Raw genomic sequence first — 21,949 nt, 5'->3', positions numbered from 1 at the left:
GTTACCAAAATAGCCCAGCTGCAGTTTGAACTAGATTAGCTTCCCCTCGCACACCAGTTTTCAGTCCAAGAGAAGGCTCAACTGAGACTTTTAATATAGAATGTTCTTTCAAGGTAACATTTCCATTATTTTTAAAATTTCAGCCCTTGTGTGTTTATTTCACAGTGTTTAAGACAATTTATATTCATTTAAAATTTGATTTTTAAAAGTTTGGTCCCTTTTCCTATCTGCAAATTAGGCTTCATGAAAGCAAGTAGCGTCTATCTCAGCGACTGAAAGGCCTGCAGGAACTAAGAGAGTTCTAGTATAGTGGTCTCTCGTCTATCGCGGGGTTAGGTTCCAGAACCCCGTTATAGGTGAAAATCCGCGAAGTAGAGGTCTTATATTTATTTTATTATTTATATATTATTTTAAGGCTTTATAAACCCTCCCTACACTGTTATAAACCTTTCCCACACTTATCTCGCTTATTGTACTGCAAAAATAATTAAAATAATAAATATATAAAAATACCTATATACCACAAAATCCTGCGATATAGCGAAAAATCCATGATACAAAATTAGATTTGTACAACTTAAAAATTCAAGATACAGTGAGACCTGCAAAAAGTAAACTGCATTATGGTGAGGGACGGCTGTATACAGTCTGTGCTCAATATTTACTGATTGAGTAAATGAGTAAAATTGACGCCCCTACTTTTAGGATGTCTGACTCAAAAATCTGACTCTCAGTATAAGAATATTTCATGCTTGACATTGAAAATCATAAAACGCTTCATCTGATGTTCCTTAGCCAGGGTGTCATTTTCCCTTTTTCCATTTTACAGATAAAATATTGAAGGGTAAGAGTGCATTTGTTTCAAGTAATACTATTATCTATATTTTTTTCTAATATTCCTTCCAGTTTCAAAATTCTACTTAGAAATCTTCAGCGCACCGATCTTCTGAGCTGAGCTCAAACCTGCCAATTCTGTTCCTAGGTCACTTGTTAAATCACATCATAAACTAGAAGGACGTCCACAGACCAAGCAGATCAATGATGCCTTTATAAAGTCTACAGAATGCTACCCACTGGCTAGCTTTGCACCCTGTGTTCGTCAATTTTCCTATACAATCTGCGTTCGGGCTGAGGGACAAGTTGTGTTGAGAGAAGCTGATGGCAGGGACAGTGAAGAATCTCCTGTTCCCCCACCTACTCCCTCCACAGGAACACTGGGCCGAAAACACCGACAAGTACTTTGCTTCTGCTTTAGAAGGAAACGTAGCTCTATTCTACTTCGCATAGTTCTGAGCTTATTTCTTAGCAATGAAAGTGCAAAAAAAAGTATATCTATTCCTTACAATCCTTTATCCAGCAATATTAGCTCAGAATGTGGTCAAACTCTACAGAGTTTATGATTCAAAAGTTTGTTTACAAATCAGTTTATAACCCAGGGCATACCTTCACATAGGAGAACTGATAAAATATCTGATAAGGCCCTCAGATCAGACCACAAAGTTTCACCGAACTTCTGATGCATTTCAAGTAGTAATCATAATCTTGGCACCAGTGGTTGGAGAACCTGCAATGTGCATATACCATGGGAAGTTCTTTATATAATTCACCCGCTTAGTCATGCTAACAGGTCCATCGGTTAGACATAATTATCATGACACCCACGAGGAAATAGAGGCCCAGAAAGGGCAAGGAGCTCTTTCAGGGCCACACAGCTGGACAGCAGCAGAATGTGAACCTAAGGCTCTCTAAATGCCAGATGTGGGGTTCTCTCCTCCTTGCTCAACAGGGACCTTCTTCCCCAAGGACTGGTTCTTCTCTGCGGTTTTAACAATGAATGTTTACCCGCTTTTGGAGTATCAAGTGCATGCCTTGGTTTAGCTTAACTACCTCCCAGGTAATGGTGAAATTTCTGGCCTGGATATACAAAGGGTCCTCAGGTTACAACATAATAATAACACAGTTCCGCCCTGGCCGGTTGGCTCAGCGGTAGAGCGTCGGCATGGAGTGCGGGGGACCCGGGTTCGATTCCCGGCCAGGGCACATAGGAGAAGCGCCCATTTGCTTCTCCACCCCCGCCCCCTCCTTCCTCTCTGTCTCTTTCTTCCCCTCCCGCAGCCAAGGCTCCATTGGAGCAAAGATGGCCCGGGCGCTGGGGATGGCTCCTTGGCCTCTGCCCCAGGTGCTAGAGTGGCTCTGGTCACGGCAGAGCGACGCCCCAGAGGGGCAGAGCATCGCCCCCTGGTGGGCAGAGCATCGCCCCTGGTGGGCATGCCAGGTGGATCCCGGTCGGGCGCATGCGGGAGTCTGTCTGACTGTCTCTCCCCGTTTCCAGCTTCAGAAAAATAAAAAAATAAAAAAATAATAATAATAATAACAACACAGTTCCATTCCTACGACAGTGAAATAACCCAATTTTTGGTGTAACTCAAAACACACCCTAGCCTAAGTCACTTAGCTAGCCTAACACAGTTGTAAAATCATCATCTAGAACATTAAAATACAAACACGCCACATTACTGTGTATTCTTCCTTCACAGCAACCACACTAACTCTCCCACGCAGTAGTCCATAACTACGGCGCTAACTGCATAAGCCGAAACACATCTCAATCTTTTAAAGTTTTTATGGGAGTGAGCATCATAAACTTGAAACGCCATATGTCGAGAGTGTCGTAACCCTAGGACCCCCTATAAATTTCATCAAGCCCTGGGATAATTTAATACAGTGGTTTTCACTTGCCGGTCCGCCAGAAATTTCATGCCAGTCTGTCAAAGAGTTAACTACTCTGATGTTATATGAAGATTATAGAGTTGGACTATACCACTGATGTTATATGAAGATTATAGAGTTGGACTATACCACTGATGTTATATGAAGATTATAGAGTTGGACTGGCGCTTGAAAAACACTGGCCCTGTAGGCTGCCTATGCAACATCCATTTTCTTCTCTATCTCCTAATAGAATTTTATTTGATTCAGCAGTCACTCATTTAGCTGTGTGCTTCAAGAATGGCTGGCATTCAGTTAGTTTAAGCCAGTTCTGGTATCCCCTTTATTGGTTTAGGCATGAGAATGTGACATGATCCTAACTAATAAAATGAAAGGAAAAATATGCTAGGGAGATTCTAGGAAATACTTCCTCATCCTTAAAAGAAACATACAGTTAGATTACAATAAACATGCATTTACCAATAGATGGGCTCAACAACTGTGTAGCTTCTGGGGAAAAGATCGAAAGTGTTCTCAACTTGGCAACTTGCAGTTTTAGTAAGATCAAAGTTTAAAAACAGAACTAGAAGAAACCATGGAACAAAGCACCCTTTCAATAGCAAAGTCCTTCATAATTAACCCCTCTTTCCCACCAACAAAAATCAAAAAGTAAAAGATTAAAAAATCCCAACAATATAGAATAACATTTTAATATAGAAAAATAAAATACTGCAAACAAATTTTAAAAAACAAGTAACAAACCAGGAAGATGAATTGTATTCTATGGCACAAAAAAGTTTCATGTATTTAATATACAAATAATTCCTAAAAACTGGTAAGATACTATTATAATTGATACAGATTGGGAAAATATGAAAATTTCCCTGAAAAAGAAAGCCTACCAGTTCTTAGGCACAAGTGAAGATGCTCACTTCTCTCCGTCACAGCAAGAAATACTGCAAACACTTAAAATTTTACACACACACAAGAAGTGGCAAGGATAAGAAGGATATTTTATTCTTATTGACTTATCCTTTTCATTTTTAAATCATACTCAAGTGTATCATAGGAATATATGTTCAACAAAAGTTGATATATAGAACTTTAGATGAGACTGCTTCCTTCGACTGATCATTCAACTCCTGAAATCCACCATTTAATTTAAGGCTCGCTGTTATTACAGAGAACCCCATGCAGCTGTGAGAGGCTATGCAAGCTGACGTATATGAGGGAAATGGGAAAGAGCAAGAGGCAAAGGGAAGAAAGGGGAAGAAAAGTGATGGAACGGCATAACTGAAAGAAATGCTATAAGGCAAGATCCAGAGGTAAGAGGAAGTGTACAGCGGAGAGTCTTAAATAAGACTGACAAGGGCCCTGGCCGGTTGGCTCAGTGGTAGAGCGTCAGCCTGGCGTGCAGGAGTCCTGGGTTCAATTCCCGGCCAGGGCACACAGGAGAAGCGCCCATCTGCTTCTCCACCCCTCCCCCTCTCCTTCCTCTCTGTCTCTCTCTTCCCCTCCCGCAGCCAAGGCTCCATTGGAGTAAAGTTGGCCTGGAGGCTGAGGATGGCTCTGTGGCCTCTGCCTCAGGCACTAGAATGGCTCTGGTTGCAACAGAGCAACACCCCAGATAGGCAGAGCATCGCCCCCTGGTGGGCGTGCCGGGTGGATCCCGGTCAGGCACATGCGGGAGTCTGTCTGACTGCCTCCCTGTTTCCAACTTCAGAAAAATACACACACACACACACACAAAAAAAAGACTGACAAGGTTTGGCAGGTTGGAGGATGTCTTGAAATCCAAGCCAACAGACAGGAAGGAAAGGGTTCCAGAAATGATCCACAGTGGCTATGTGTAGACTCTAAGAACCAATTAGGTCTGAGGGAGTTCAGGGACAAGGAGTCACACGTGGTGAGATGGGTTCAAGCCTGGGTGGGAATAAAGCTCAGAGACATGTGTGGTGCCATAGGCAAAGATGAGGTCAGCTCTGAATATACTGAGCCTGAGGTTCCAGTTACCAATCCGAGTGTGGAAGCTACTCGTCTTTAGGTAGATAAAATTCTAAAACAACCACATCGGGGGAGAACTGAAGCTCTGAGAGACATGAATTGTGTCTGAATAGATACAAGCATTGAGGGCATGAGCACACTCTGTAAGAGGACTACATTCCTTTTTATTTCTTCTAGTTTGTGAGTCAAATGCCATTTCTAACACTGTAGTGTTATCCACTGTATCTCTGCCTAACCCCGTACATTGCATTTGTCATCCAAAATATTTAAAGATAAATCTGTTTTTCTTAACTTCAACTTTAATTATTTTCAAGAGAGCTATGTTTTTCTCTTTTTCCCCTTTGTTATTACAAGAGCCAATTTTTCTCCTTGATATAATTATTACTTTTGTGATGTTTTACAGATTTTGTTATAACATGGAGGATGCTTCTCTGTAGTGCTTCTACATACTTAATTTTTGATATCTCTATTTATTTTTATTTATTTTTTGTGTGTGTATTTTTCTGAAGCTGGAAACGGGGAGAGAGAGTCAGGCAGACTCCCGCATACGTCCAACCAGGATCCACCCGGCACGCCCACCAGGGAGCGACACTCTGCCCACCAGGGGCGATGCTCTGTTGCGACCAGAGCCACTCTAGCACCTGGGAGCAGAGGCCAAGGAGCCATCCCCAGCACCCGGGCCATCTTTGCTCCAATGGAGCCTCGCTGCCGGAGGGGAAGAGAGAGACAGAGAGGAAGGAGAGGGGGAGGGGTGGAGAAGCAGATGGGCGCTTCTCCTGTGTGCCCTGGTCAGGAATCAAACCCGGGACTTCTGCACGCCAGGCCGATGCTCTACCACTGAGCCAACCGGCCAGGGCTGATAACTCTATTTAAAATAGTCCATTGCTTATTTCACAAATGCATAAAAATTATTTAGCTGTCCAGTGGTAGGCATACTATCAGGAGGTTGGTTGACAACTATTGTTCATCACACAAAGAGGAGCATGACCTTGAAATATGGTGCTCTCAATTCTCGTTCCAGGATGCCACCTCAGAAATCATGAAAAAAATGCCAATCAAATTAATATGCTCAAACCCTATCATTTACTGTATGCTGTTACTCATATGTGTGATATAAAACAAAAAGCAATAACCAAACAAAAATCAAACTCATAGATCTAGACAACAGAATGGTGATGAGGGGTCAGGATGAGGAGTTAAAGGGGGCCAACTACTATGCGGTGATGGAGGGAGACTAGACTTTGGGTGGTGGGCACAGAATAGAGTATACAGATGTCATATTATAAAGATGTACACCTGAAACTTATCTAATATTATTAATCCATATCTCCTAGATAAATTTAATTAAAAAAATAAATCACTTTATAGCATATGGCAAAATGCAAGGTGAAATAGATGGGAAAGTAACACAATTAGGATAAGGTCAGTTAGAAGGATGACACAATTCAAATTGAGTTCTACAATGTTCATATGCTTTGCTGTATCAGCCCTCCCTGCTGATGATGTGGACAGAACTAGAGGTGATATCTGAGCAAGGGCCCAATCGACAGAAGGTGCCCAAGGCTACTGCGTACATTTCCTCTACTGGAGAGATGCAGGGACCAGTACACCTGACCTAGAGTTGCAACTCACCAATCAGTGTACTAAACAGCTATGGGGTTTATTTGCATTTTTTAGGCAGAACACTTAGGAGACCATCATGAGACCATAGGATCATTACTGGGTGGCCAATTCAGGATTGCTATAACTGTCAGCCCAGAGGTGATGTGATCATACTTTATGATTAGGTCTTTTCATCTCTTTCTTTCTATTCATAAGTAACACTTGTGTATATCCATTATTTATTCCACCTTTTTTTTTTTTTGTAACAGAGACAGAGACAGAGAGAGGGACAGACCAGGACAGACAGACAGGAAAAGAAAGAGACGAAAAGCATCAATTCTTTGTTGTGGCTCCTTAGTTGTTCATTGATTGCTTTCTCACATGTGCCTTAACCTGGGGCCTATTGCAGAGCGAGTGACCCCTTGCTCAAGCCAGCAACCTTGGGCTCTAGCTGGTAAGCTCAACCAGATGAGCCCGTGCTCAAGCTGGCAACTTAAGGGTTTCGAACCTGGGTTTTCCATGTCCCAGTCTGACACATTCTATCTACTGCACAACTGCGTGGTCAGGCTCATTCCATCTATTTTTAACATGTGTATTTTGTTAAGTTGCTATGTATATTTAACATTCATTTTGACCTCTGCCTAGGTCTCACAGGCTGTTTGCTTCCTCATCAGCTAAATTTAACTCATAGGTTCCATGTATATTTCATTGGCTACTAGTTTACTTATGACTTATGTTTAATGCCTCCGAGAAGTGTGGGTGGAGCGCAGAGCGCATTCCTAGCAGCTGTGGCTGATGCAATGCTGTGAGAATACTCCAGCTCCCAGAACCCTCCTGGGCACACCCAGGAAGGGAGCTCGCCTGCTATAAGGAAGTGACTCACCGACAACCACACAGCTCCCTGATCTTTTCAGCCATTGGCTTTGAAGAACACGCTGTAACACCCTATAGGCTGAACCTGTGTATATAAGCTAGCTTACTTTCTGAACAAAGCAGATCTGCGTCACTGAACCTGGTCCCTGGAGTTGGGTTTTGTGTCTCCGTTTTCTTCACCCCTGGCAGGACTTGTCCACAGAGAAGTTTTATCTATCCTGTTTGGCTTTTAAAAACACCAATATTCTCAAAGAATACAGCGAATGCACACTCCACATTGCATTAGCACATCCTGTAGGCTGTCCAAGGCCTATCCAGAATTCAACCACTATGCATCATGCTCAGTGATAGAATCAGCATGGAAAACAGTATGGAGGTTCCTCAAAAATTAAAAAATAGAACTACCCAGAAATCCTACTTCTAGGTAGAGATTCAAAGAAAATAAAAATAGTATCTCAAAAGCTATCTGCAGCACTGACTTGGAATGCTGAGGTTGCTGGTTTGAAACCCCAGGCTTGCCCAGTCAAGGCACATATGAGAAGCGATTACATACTATGAGTTGATGTTTCCTGCTCCTCCACTCCCATTCTCTTTTTCCTTTCTCTAAAATCAATCAACAAATCTTTAAAAAAGAACTATATGCATTCTCATGTTCTTTGCAGTATTATTCACAAGAGCCATGACATGAAAACAATCTAAATATCCATCAATGAATGAATGAAGAAAGAAAGTGTTCAAACATACAACAGAATTCTATTCAGCCTTAAAATACCGAAGTTCTCCTATTTGTGACAACATGGGTGAACCTGGAGGACGACATTATGCTAAGTGACATAAGCCAGATATAGAAAGACAAATATTGCACTATACATTACATGTGAAATTAAAAAAAAACAAAACAAAAAAACTGCTGAACTCAGAAAAAGAGAGTAAAATGGTGGTCTCACCAGAGTCTGTGGAAAATGAGACATGGGGAGTTATTGATTAATGGACAAAGAGTTTCCATTTTGTAAGATGAAAACCATTCTGGAGATGGATGATGGTAACAATTTTACAAGTTTATGAATACACATAATACCACTGGCTATCCACTTAAAATGGTTAAGATAGTACATTTTGTGTTCCATGTATTTTACCACAATAAAAAAATTGAAAAAAAATACTAATCCCAGTGCCAGCACCTGTTACTGCTTGCTGGATTATTGCACTAGCATTCTGACTGGTCACCCCGCATCCAACCCTGTTCCCTTCGGCCCATTTGGCACACAGCAGCCATGCTGACAGAGTATGAGTTTTCGTCCTTGTCCCACTGCTTTCCATCACACTGACAATAAAAACCTAACTCATCACCATTCCTTTCAAGATCCTGTGTCATCTGCTCCACTATTACAGCTGAGACACCATCTCCCTAGCATTGTGCCCCACCTTCCTCCGTATCTTTCCCTGAATAGTGCAAATAACCCCACAACTCAGGGCTTTTGCACTGTGTTTTTCCTCGTGGCTTTGTCTTCCCCTAGATACTCACAACTATTTCCTGTCTTTACTCAAAATTTACCTTGCTAGTGAGTCCTTCTCTGGCAACTCTGCGATTTCTTTTAATTTTTTTTTAACATATTGATTTTAGTGAGAGAGGAAAGGAGAGTGAGAGACAGAAACATCGATCTGTTCCTGTATGTGCCCTGACCAGGGATTGAAATGACAACATCTGTGCTTTGGGACAATGCTCTAACCCAGTGGTCCCCAACCTTTTTTGGGCCACGGACTGGTTTAATGTCAGAAAATATTTTCACAGACCGGCCTTTAGGGTGGGATGGATAAATGTATCATGTGACCGAGACAAGCATCAAGAGTGGGTCTTAGACAGATGTAACAGAGGGAATCTGGTCATTTTTTTAAAATAAAACATAGTTCAGACTTAAATATTATATAAATAAAATGGAAATAATGTAAGTTGTTTATTCTTTCTCTGTGGACCGGTACCAAATGGCCCACGGACCGGTACTGGTCCGCGGCCCGGGGGTTGGGGACCACTGCTCTAACCAACCAAGCTATCAGGCCAGGCCCAACCCTAAAATTTTAACTTCTCTCTGTTATGTACTGTATATTGCGTTTTTTATTTTGTTCTTTTTAGTACTTACTAAATTTTACTTTATTTAATGTATATTACTTACATATTGAAATGCTATTTTATTTATTGACATTGTTTATCTTACTCATATTACGACTTTCCCATGAGAATACACTTCCATTAGGACAGAACTTATCTTGTATGTTTGTTTATTGATATATCACTTGGTCCTATAATAATATCTGACATATAGTAGGTGATTAATAAATAAGTATTAAATGGTTACAAAAATGAATACTATTCCACGTGTGAGTAATCCGACATATAAGAACCATAGTAGAAAAAAATCAGTGTTACTATAACTGATATGAGCTCAGACTTAGATAAGTCCGAACTTGAATCCAAGGTCTGCAACTCACTGGTTAGGCCATGAAATCTGGATTGAACTGGCCAATGTAAAAGGAGAAAAAATCACCCTAGTCTGAGAGAGCCCCAAAAGCTAAGACAGGAAACTGCTTGGCTCTTATGGAGAACAGGTGACTGAATTTGGGTGGAGTAAAGAAACCGTGAGACAGGTTAGCGTGAAATAAGCATGACCCCCTGGCTGGAGAGCTCAGTTGCTTAGAGCATTATTCCCCTACACAAAGGTTGTAGGTTCAATCCCCGTTCAGGGGACAAACAGGAACAGATCGATGTTTCTGTTTGGCTCTCTCTCTCTCCCTTCATCTCTCTCTAAAATCAATAAATGAAAACTAAAAGAAAAAAAGAACTTGAAATAAGCATGAAAGTGTAAATTGTTACTAGATCATGAAGCATCCTAACGAAATTTAGGAGAGTGGACTCATCATAAAGGCAAAAGGAAGTGAAGAAAGTTTTGTGAGTAATATTGTTAGAGCTGTTAACAATAACATTTAATCTGATTCACAGGAGGCTAAACTAAAGATAGTGGCATCGATTGGAAAGCTATTTCTGTAATCCAGCAGACATGTACTGAGGGCCTGAATCAGAGGGCATGTACGAATATTGAGGGGACATAACTTAATGGAGAAATGTTGAGAAGCAAGAATTGATTTGACATGTCCCATTATTGAATATCAGATCAATACAGAGACAAAACAGCATGTCACTTATTTAACTCTCCCTTACTGCTGACTAGTATTTTATTTGTATAACAAAAAGGAACAAAAAACAAGTTTGTGAGCAATGGAACAAAGCTCACCTCAGGACATCCTAGGTTTGAGAACTCTCTGCAAGCTGTCCCTAGAATCAAGGGGCAGATACATATCAAAGAGTTGAAAATGACTTAGAAACATGGCTGTAACTCAAGAGATATTGGAAATGGTGAAAACACAGAGATAATGGTCATCTGCATAAAGCTTGAAGCCAGGAGATTAAACCATACTGATCAGAGAGAGTGCACATAAATAAAGAGGGTCAAGGGCTCATCTATGAGACTCCAGGACTAAGGGAGTTGGAAGAGAAGAAAGGGAGAGATAATGAAAGAAATACAGAACAGTCAGGGATGAAGCAGAACCAGATGAGTCCAGAGGCGATGAGAACAAAGGTTCAGTTGTGGTAGAAAGCCTGAGATGAAAAGAAGACATTTGATTCAGTGACTAAGAATAATTATTTTTGGAATAAGTGAATGGCTGAGTAAAGCATGGACTACAGAAAGTGGTAAGAGAGTCACATTAACAAGATAAAGTAGAAAGTCTGTTTGGAGAGAGGTGGCCGGCACACAGACTGGGTGTGCCTATAGGGCTTCAGACAGCGAGGCTCCAGGACAGAAATTGCAGGTGAAAATGACAGTGGAGATCTTGGATGTGAGATGTAGAGTAAAATGAGATGCATGATCAAAGTCATAGAAATAAAAATTAAGTATAACTACAAAAAGGACATCCCCCATCCAAAAATGGAGGGCAGTCAAGTGATACAATGAGGGGAAATGGGGGGTTTACACCAGATGGTATTTCTTCTTGGTAAATTATGAGAAAAACTCATTTATAGGCAGGGATCTCAAGGTAGGTCCAGTTGTTTCTTGTCAACAGGGTCATACGTTCTGCAGTGAGTATAAATCAGATTTCCTAAGGTTGGGTCAAATGAGGGAAATGGATATTTCTTAGACATTGGGAACTTTTAAGATAATGAATTTTGTTTTCCACAGGAGACAGTCACCTGCATGGCTATCTTCCCTATTTTGAAAACTTCAGGCCCTGGACAGTTGGCTCAGTGGTAGAGCATCAGCCCAGTGTGTGGATGCCCCAGGTTTGATTCCTGTTCAGGGCACACAGGAGAAGCAACCATCTGCTTCTCCACTCCTCCCCCCCCTTCTCCCCCCCCCCCCCCCCCCCCCCCCCCCCCGTCTTCTGCAGCCTGGGCCCCAGGCGCTGAGGAGCCTTGGCTTCAGGCACTAAAGATAGCTTGATTGCGACAGGCTCAGGTGGGCAGAGTGTTGGCCCCAGACAGGGGTTGCCGGATGGATCCCAGTCAGTCTGTCTATCTTCCCTCCTCTCAGTTGGAAAAGAAGAACAAAAAAAGAAAACAAAAACTTCACACCTTCCTTGCAAACCAACAAAAATACCTTGAATGAAACCATCTAAAGCAGGGGTCCCCAAACTACGGCCCGTGGGTCGCATGTAGCGCCGCACTTCTGGAAGGGGCACCTCTTTCATTGGTGGTCAGTGAGAGGAGCATAGTTCCCATTGAAATACTGGTCAGTTTGTTGATTTAAACTTACTTGTTCTTTATTTTAAATATTGTATTTGTTCCCGTTTTGTTTTTTACTTTAAAATAAGATATGTGCAGTGTGCATAGGGATTTGTTCCTAGTTTTTTTTTATAGTCTGGCCCTCCAACGGTCTGAGGGACAGTGAACTGGCCCCCTGTGTAAAAAGTTTGGGGACCCCTGCTCTAAAGCAATCCAATTCGACCTGTCTTAAGTGGATCAGATACAATCTATATGTAGGGAACAGAATAGGTTCTGAAAAGTTATTTAATTTTTTTTTTTAGTAAATGATTAAGATATAAACTTATCAAATCTAATTATGTGCAACATTATCTTCTGATATGCTACCTTTAGAAACAGACAGACTAAATCATTTCCCATTCATTGGAATCATGTTCCTCCTTTTCTACAAGACATTAGGCTCATTTCAATGCCTTAGGCTAAACAAAACAGCAAGTAAACTTGTTGAGTATTTTATGAGATACTATATATTTTATAATATTTAGACAAAGGTAGAGAAAAAAAATTAGAGTCTACAAAAATTAAGTTCATTTATAATTACTGCATTCAGGAGTCATACCTGAGCAAGGCCTCAATGAGGTAGTAATGAGGTAAAAATGTGCTACCAGACTGGCACTGGATACAGCCTGGAAAAGGCAGCTCGATAAGGTAATAATGAGGGGGAAAGCTTATTTCTCTCTCTTGGCTTATGGGCCTTTATTTTAAGATGTGCACCATTATTCTTTAAGTCAATGGGACGACGGTGACAAAAAGAGCCTAGAGAGGCGGGGAGAGTAAAGGAGGGTGGGAGGAAAGGGAAGGAACATAAAGAAAAGGAAGGATATGCCTGACCTGTGATGGCACAGTGGATAAAGCATCAACCTGGAATGCTTAGGTCACAGGTTCGAAACCCCAGGCTTGCTTGGTCAAGGCACATACAGGAAGCAACTATAATACTATCAGTTTATGCTTCCTGTTCCTCCCGTTCCTTCTCTCCCTCCTTCTTGCCTTCTCTCTCTCCTCCCCTATTCTGTAAAAAATCAATAAATAAATCTTTAAACATAAATAAAAATTTTAAAATGAAAAATCAAAAAAGAAAAGAGGATATATATGAACTTAAAATGGGTATAGAATAGCACCTCCCATATCTCTCTAAGGATTATGAGGATTTTATTAGTTCATATAACATGTACACCAGGGGTAGTCAACCTTTTTATACCTACTGCCCACTGTTGTATCTCTGTTAGTAGTAACATTTTCTTTTTTTTTTCTTTTTTTTTTCTTGTATTTTTCTGAAATAGTAACATTTTCTAACCACCCACCGGTTCCACAGTAATGGTGATTTATAAAGTAGAGAAGTAACTTTACTTTATAAAATTTATAAAGCAGAGTTACAGCAAGTTAAAGCATATAATAGTAATTACTTACCAAGTACTTTATGTTGGATTTTCGCTAAGTTTGGCAGAACAACTTACTATAGTTAAATCTATCTTTTTATTTATACTGTGGTTGCTCTGCTATCGCCCACCTTGAAAGCTGGAACGCCCACTAGTGGGCAGTAGGGACCAGTTTGACTACCACTGGTGTACACGTTGCATATAGTAAACAGTAATATGTCGCAGAATTATTTTTATTTACTGATAATGCCAAAGCAGATTAAGTTTCTTGTTCAGTAGTATTCAATTAGCTTTGTGAAAATGTGGATGGAAATTGAATAGAAGATAAGGCTGAGTCACCCAAATTTTCTCACCCAGTCTCCTTTGTTTAGCTTTGCAAACAAAAGTAACCAAGGAGAGGGCATACCTAAGCCCAGAAATACGTTTCCCTGGGGGACTCTGTCAGAGTTAAGAATTTTGAACCTCATGTATTAATTACTTGAGCCAAATAAATCACTGATTAAATTCAACCACCATTTTAAAAAGAATCAATGAGTCTCTATAAAATATATACGTTTTCACCAAAAGGAGCAGGTCTATAATTTCTAAATTCCCATTCATAGTCTAGTTTTAATGAAAGTTACTTCCCCAAGAACTTTTCAAAGTACTCTACTCAGCAAAATATTCTTTTAGAAAGAAATTCTAGCAAATCTGGCAATTCTAGCACATTTTATTTCCATGCTCTAACATATACAAAGCTATAATTTCTTGTATTTTTAGGTTTCTTACAATATCGCAATGGTGGAAAACTCCACTAAGAAAATTCCTTGTGTGGAAAGCATTAAATAGTACATAGAATCTGACCCAGTTATAGTGTCACTTTTCTGTATAAACAGTACAGAGTCTATTAAACACAAGTTTAAGTTAGTCAACTTTAAATACATCATATGAAGAAGGTTGTGGAGTATGAATATATTTTTATAGAATGAGCCTATAATAAAGGCATCTATGTAGAGTATATAGTTCCCTAACATATTATCTAGAAAATCTTCCCAAATAGTGGATCTAGCAAATTTCATTCGTTTTCCCAATTCTTTCAAAAGTTACATGTATAAACCTTTAATGAGCTTAATGACTGTTTATAACCATCAGCAGCCTTTGTAAAAGAGAACCTTACAGCCCTGGCCAATTGGCTAAGTGGTACATCTACTTCACCACCCCTCCACCTCCCCTTCTCTCTCTCTCTCTCTCTCTCTCTCTCTCTTTCTCTTTTTCTACCTCCTCCCCTCCCACAGCCATGACTCCACTGGTGAGGATGGCTCCGTGGAGCCTCTACCTCAAGTGCTAATAATAGCTCAGTTGTGAGCATGGTCTCAGATGGGCAGAGCATCAGCCCCAGACAGGGATTGCCAGGTGGATCCCAGTTGGGATGCATGTGGGAGTCTGTCCCTCTATCTCCCTTCCTCTCACATGGAAAAAAAAAAAGAGAGAGAGAGAATCTTACAAGTAATTATATAATAAAAGTACAAATTACTATTATGGGAATCCCCATTCATGGAAAATCAACATATGTTAAACCTATAGTGTTCGAAAGATATGTGTCTAATCACTAGATTGTACACTTGAAAATAATATTGTCTGTCAAGTGAAATTAATTTTTTAAATGATTAATTAAAAATTAAGTGAAAAAAACAATCTATAGAAATCACAATAACAGAACAGCAGCATATGAGAGTACCTAATACAACTAGCTGGGAACAATGAAACAGCTCTTGATGGAGGAGCAAAAAGACACTGTTAAATTTGAACAAACAAAGCCATGCTAGACTGTGCTAGCTTGTAGAATAGAGAGTAAATGTTGACAGACCTGTGAAGGAAATGGGCTCCGTGTGGGGTCAGAGGTGGAGACATAAGCAGCCTGTGTATAGGCATAGCTCTTGAACCGAGGCTTGGGAGAGGAAGGAGTTCGTTCATAGCCCTGTGCTAGACTGACTGTGATCTGCAGAACGGGGTCAGGGAGGCGGACAGAGAAGAGCAGGAGACATCGTAAGTAACCCTGAAAGGACTGCTTCCAAGACACTACACAAAAACCAGAATGACATGAAAACAGTGTGATGAAAAAATGTAATTGTAAACACATTCAAAGTGCCATTAGAAACTAGTACACTCCAAGAATCCTGGTGCTCAGTGTCATATCGGAGGGCAGGTAATCAGGGAAGATATGGGCGTGGAACTCAACCACGAGGACTCGTACTGACACAAATCCAGCACCAAGACGGAATGGTGTTCTTCAAACTGGCTAAAACAGGCATCCGAATGCAATTTTCTCTGAACCCAGAGTAAACAACCAGAATTCATCAGCTCAATACCCTGGAAGGACTGAAGCTTTCATAAGCTAAATATAGAGCTAACTCAGTAGAGTGAGAAAATGAGGCCTAAAGTTTTCCACGCCTTCAGCAGAAACTTAGGTAACAGTGTTTTTATTGTTTGTGTCAAAAAAGCAAAAGAAAATACCCCAAATGTCCACTGCTGGGACCCAGAACAAACCATGTAATGGAGGAATCCCACAGGACTCTCCACAGTAATACAGTACAATAAAAATCTTTCGCACATGTAGTCTCCAATTAATTCTTATTTAAACTAGTTTCCCTTAGCAAAAATGTTACCTGGAATAATCAAAATTTGCTACTGCATCAGCAGGTTGCTACTAAAAATAAGAAAATATTTTTCGATATAGTACTTGCCTTCATTCTTGCTCTAATTCTTTGCTCATTGCTCTATAGAAAATTGAGTGTGTATATGAGTCTAACTTTTATTTCATTGTATACAATGAAAATAAAATATATTCTGTGCTCCAAATGCTTATAATATAGCGCCTATCAATAGCACAGTATCTGAACAATGTTCTATGTTAACAATATTACGGTCCATGATATCAGATAAAATGTTAAAGATTTATGATCAGTCTCTGCCTTACTCCCCACCGTTCCTTCCATATATATATATATATATATATATATATATATACACATATATGTGTATATATATGTATGTATGTTTATATATAGCATAATATATATACCCACATACTTATATATACACACATGCACACATATTATGCTATATATACAGATAATATGTTTGTGTGCATGCATGTATATAGATACACACATATATACAATATATATGTATACACACAGTATCCTATATATACATATATGTGTGCATACATCCATAGATATAATAGATTTATATGTGCATGGGTATGATACCTAAAAATGCATATAAAATAGAAAACATCTTTGATAGTAGTTGTCCTTCTGACACTTTACCTGTTGAGAATAGTGCATTTGATGATGTAACTGAAAGCGTTCTTCTCTAGTGACTCTGGATGGCCTTGGCAACATTTCCACTTCCTGGATGGCTTCAATGCTCACTTGTTGAGGCAGAACTTGAAAGAGTGATGTGATGTACATTAAGATGGACTTCTTATCTGGATAAGTGGTGGCAACATCTGTAAGCACATTAACACCACACATCAATTTTTGGTTTCTATATTTGAATCTCTAAAAGGGGAATGAACACATCGATGTGACTGGAAGAAGACAGATTAATGAGCACTCGATTGGCCATGAATAGCCTCCAGAGACTAATTAGAACATGATAATCAGGCTTAAAATGTCCTTCCAATTTTGCAGACCAACGAGATGAGCACTAAAGTTCATTTCTTTTCTTTGTTCCCATAAAAACTTCATTCTGCAATACTTTTTCCTAAATCAAATTGCCAATCTTGCCCATCGAAGAGAGTGGTTCTATTAAATAAGAAACAAAAATAAAAGATTACATCTCCCTTTTTATGGAAAGTTATATTAACATGTCAATTAAAATGGTGCATTGGTTAATTAAACAATTACACAAAAGAGCTTAAATGCTTTGGTTTCCAATAAAGAAAGCTTACACAAGGGGTCCCCAAACTACAGCCCGTGGACCACATGTAGCCCCCTGAGGCCATTTATCCGGCCCCAGCTGCGCACCACTTCTGGAAGGGGCACCTCTTTCATTGGTGGTCAGTGAGAGGAGCATAGTTCCCATTGAAATACTGGTCAGTTTGTTGATTTAAATTTACTTGTTCTTTATTTTAAATATTGTATTTGTTCCCGTTTTGTTTTTTTACTTTAAAATAAGGTATGTGCAGTGTGCATAGGGATTTGTTCATAGTTATATTTATAGTCCGGCCCTCCAATGGTCTGAGGGACAGTGAACTGGCCCCCTGTGTAAAAAGTTTGGGGACCCCTGGCTTACACCTTCTAATCAAATATGTGCTGGTTATGTATGTAAAAGGCAAAATATATCTGTGTTTTCACCACATATTTTCCCAATGAAAATAAAACAACTATATACATATGTATCATGATTTGTAAAATATTCCTTAAGAATATTCAAAATATTTGTTTACAGTATAGTGCATATGTTAAGGTCAGATGCTGTTCTCTGTAGAATTTAAGAATCAATATAAAAGTCCTTCACATTATGTTGATCTGACATTATGTCCTTTGCCACATCCAGGAAATGAAAGAAACCCAACATTTAAAGTCAATAATAATTTTCTAATAACACACACAATAAGTGGCAGCTCTTTCAAAAGGTTCTTTTGCTACTTGGCATTACAATTTACCCACTGAGCTCGTTCCAGTGAACCAAGATGTAAAAATAATCCTTTATGTGAAGTGTATCATTAATCCCAGAAGTGTTAAAACGTAAGTCCTGGTAGGAGGCCAAGGCAACTTTGCAGCAATGTGCCAGGAATTTCTTTTGTCATAAATTTATCTTAGCTTAGCTCTCATGAAAAGATCTGTTTTAAATTAAATATGTATTTTCTGGACAGGTGTTCTGATTATGAGTAAAAAAAAAAATCTCAGTCCATTAGCATAAAAGGAGGTTGAACAGGTCACTTCGTCCATCCCTTTCCAAGTAGCAGGAACATGATTAATCAGAACAACTATTTTTAAAAGTATTTTTAAAGTTACCGAGGAGGTAAAAGTTAACTAATGGTCCTCGGTCTGCTTCTATCCATAGTATAGTACAGTACTTCTCAATTTTTAATGTGCACATGAATCACCTGGGGACTTTTTTAAAATCAGAATGTGATCAGTAGGTCAGGGGCGGAGCCTAGGGCTCTGCATTTCCAACAAGCCCCAGGTGGTGACTTGAAGACCACACTTTGAGAAACCGGGTCCAAAAATTACAGGGAAGCAGACTGTCTGCAATACATCTACCGTTTCATTGTTTCACTCATTGTTTTTCAAAAGACACTTATTGGACACTTACATGCACAAGGCTGAGAGGTACGGAGTTATACAATACATATGCTCTGCTCCTTATTATAATTTAATTATTAAGCAACAGATGGTGAAGGTAATTTTTCACAAGTACTTTTTAAGGAAGAGCTTCAAAACTCTGTGCATGGGAGTTGCCTTTACAAAAAAATCGTACTGACTTAGCTCTGAAATTCCGAAGCCTAAAATTTTCCCTTTCATTTGATAACTGGTTTTCAAGTGTTCGTTGTATGGTGGAGTCTATAGTTCTTCACTCTATTTTGAAACTCTAAAATGTGTTCTTCCTTGTCACTAGCAACTAGTCAGTTGTATCTGTGATGTGTATAATTTAGAATTCTGTTTTGCCATGTATTAAATAAAAGATGCTGGGAAAAGGCATTGGATTAAAGAAAGTTGATCCAAGACTATTTACTGCTATACTATATAGTACATAGGTATGTGTACTTCTTTGGCTTCAAATATATGCCATGATTTAAAAAATAAAGGTAAGAAATAGGTCAAGTGGTATGTCTACTGCCCCAAGCAAATGTCTAAAACGATAATGCATGTTTAACTACATGAAACATCTTGTGCGTAAGAGCAAACAGTCATAAATAGCAATCATTATAATAAACATGCACTATGTGAGCAAACTGCTGGCACGTTTGTCGAAATCTCTTACCATCCTATCTGTGGAGCTGAATGGGGGTTCAGCTGTATGGGTAGGTATAATCCCATATTTCTTTTTCTTTAAAGAAAAGAATTTATATAATCTAAAATATGTTGAATTCCTGGAATAGATATTTACTAAAGACTTAAAATTTTTGATAGATCATCCAGGAGATGATTAAGATAGAGATTTCATAGATTCTGCTCACAAGCTGGACTAATAAAATAACGAAGAACAAAAGTACGAAGTAATTGCATTGTGGAACAGAATGTAAAATGTGTTTCTCCGAGTGGCACGTTCAGCGCTTTAATATGTTCAGAAAAAGGAAGAAATTATATACTATTGGGGGACCAGAATATTCTTTATGAGTAAGAAAATGAAATAAGCATGTATAAGATTTCATTAGCTGGATATGAAAAAAAATTGAAAAAGGTTTTCCAGGCAGTGGGAAAGCATGAGCAAAAGTAAAGAACTAGAACCTGACCAGGTGGTGGCACAGTAGATGGAGCGTTGGCCTGGGATACTGCGGACACAAGTTCAAAACCCTGAAGTCACCAGCTTGAGTGCAGACTCATCCAGCTTAAGTGAGAGCTCACCAGTTTGAGCGTGGGATCATAAACATGACCCTAAGGTCACTGGCTTGAGCCAAGGCCACTGGCTTGCACAAGGGGTCACTGGCGTGGCTGTAGCCCCCCTCCCCAGTCAAGGCACTTATGAGAAAGCAAGCAATGAACAACTAAAGTGCCAGAACTACGAGTTGATGCCTCTCATCTCTCTCCCTTCCTGTCTGTCTGTCTGTGTATGTGTCTCTTTCTGTCTGGCTTAAAAAAAAAAAAAAGGACAGAGGTAGAGAGACAGATTAGGCATAGCCCTTTGGATGCCTTAGCCACAAAGAGGAAGAAAGTGAATAGTAAGATTACAGGGGTAGACTGTGTATGAAACTCAGAGATCATCGACAGTAAACTGAAAACGCTGGCTGTAATTCAGTAGGTTTGAGAATAACCACTTTGGAGAAAGAGTGTGATACCATTGAAGTTTTTGTCAAGTAAAACTGTTACGTGCAGAATGGATTCGTGGGAAAAAATGGAGAGAAGTTAGAGTCAAGAACCCAATCCAGACAGGAAGTGTTAGATAACTAAAACAGGCTGTGTAATGAAAACAAGGGGAGGCGTGATGGAATGCTAAGATAGGTTCAAAATGACTTCATTCCATTTTCAGATCATTCCACAGTCGCTGGAAATTCTCATATACAAAATTCTGTCCTAAGTCCTGAAGGTACAAAGATTAATAAACTGAGGATAAAATGGAGGAGGAGGACAGAGGGGAAAAAACTGCCTGTTCTGTAGCCATAGGAACACGTAGCCACCAACACAGTTTTCAACCTCATTTAATCATTTTACAAGTACCTCCCTATGCAGTCCTGATCATGCTTCCCCACGTGGCAACCCTTCCCTACTGAAAGTCTGTCAGTCAGGAGTGAACTCACTCCAATGAACAAAATTCTGAATGCAAAACCTATTAGTGGCAAAATGGCACCAGGTGTCACTGGCAGAGTTAGACTTTGGTTCAAAAATCTTAGTACTTGAGTTCTGGTTAAGGAAGAATTCAGAGGCAAAACTCAAATACAACCAAAAGTTTATTTAGAAAGTCACAGACCTAGAAGTGAGTCATGGAAGAAGTGAGCCAATTGGGCTGTGTGGGCTCCGGAAATAAGTTACAGAGGCAAAAGCAGAGTCTTTGTAACTCAGGAAAAAGAAAGGAAGAGAGAACGTACCTGGGGGAAGGGAGAGGGAGAATGAGAAGGGAAAAGGCATGGGTGCGCTCCAGAAAGAGAAAGAGCACTCACTGGGTCCTCCATCCTGAGAGGTGTTTGTTTGTTTGTTTGTTTAGTGAGAGGAGGGGAGGCAGAGAGACAAACTCCCACATGCACGGCAAACTGAATCCACCCGGCAAGTCCACTAGGGCGCAATGCTCTGTCTATCTGGGGCCCTTGCTCTGTTGCAACCAGAGCCATATTTTTAGTACCTGAGGCAGAGGCCATGGAGGCATCCTAAGTGCCCAGGGCCAACTCGCTTTAATCAAGCCATGGCTGCAGGATGGGAGGAGAAGAGGGGGAGAGGAGAAGGGAAGGGAGGAAGGGAAAAGTAGATAGTTCCTTCTCCTGTGTGCCCCGACCAGGAATCAAACCCAGGACATCCACACACCAGGTCGATGCTCTACCACTGAGCCAACTGGCCAAGGCCCTGAGAGTTTATATCTGCTCTCTAAAGGCAGGGATATTAGGGGAGGTCCCAAGTGTGGATGTCAGTGGAACATTCCTCAGCTTTCCAGGTGTGCCCTTTCAGGGTCCTGTTCTCTACTGACTGGTCAGCACCAGGGCAGGGGCTCATTAGTTACAGCAACTGACCCTGGTGTAAGCCATGGTGTTGCCCCACTCAGCCTTGCTGCTTTTCTGAGCCTGCAGCTGAAATATGACTGAGTCCTACATGTTACCTCTCATTTGACCATAAGTCTAACTCTGTGGTCATCAGGCCCAAGGCTTTGTTCTTAAGATTACTGAGGCTAATCACAACCTCACTGGCCTGAGGGATTAATGCTGAAGGGTCAT

The 21,949-nt window shown here is 40.1% G+C and overlaps 1 protein-coding gene across 4 annotated transcripts in view; it reads right to left on the bottom strand.

Annotated features, from left to right (window-relative positions):
* The window catches only part of DMD (dystrophin), a 2,360,554-nt gene that overhangs the window by 1,745,798 nt on the left and 592,807 nt on the right, over positions 1 to 21,949 (bottom strand). For all 4 annotated transcript variants that reach the window (XM_066250305.1, XM_066250306.1, XM_066250308.1 and 1 more), the window contains exons 8-9: positions 16,689 to 16,870; positions 15,224 to 15,355 (exon numbers count right to left, since the gene is read on the bottom strand). In XM_066250305.1, coding sequence (XP_066106402.1) covers positions 15,224 to 15,355; positions 16,689 to 16,870 — 314 coding nt within the window. The remainder of the gene's footprint in view (positions 1 to 15,223; positions 15,356 to 16,688; positions 16,871 to 21,949) is intronic.

This window comes from Saccopteryx bilineata, chromosome X (genome assembly GCF_036850765.1).
Source record: "Saccopteryx bilineata isolate mSacBil1 chromosome X, mSacBil1_pri_phased_curated, whole genome shotgun sequence".
Classification (NCBI taxonomy): Eukaryota; Metazoa; Chordata; class Mammalia; order Chiroptera; family Emballonuridae; genus Saccopteryx; species Saccopteryx bilineata.
Note: the sequence above shows the minus strand (reverse complement) of the source record. Positions and strands in the feature narration are given on the sequence as shown.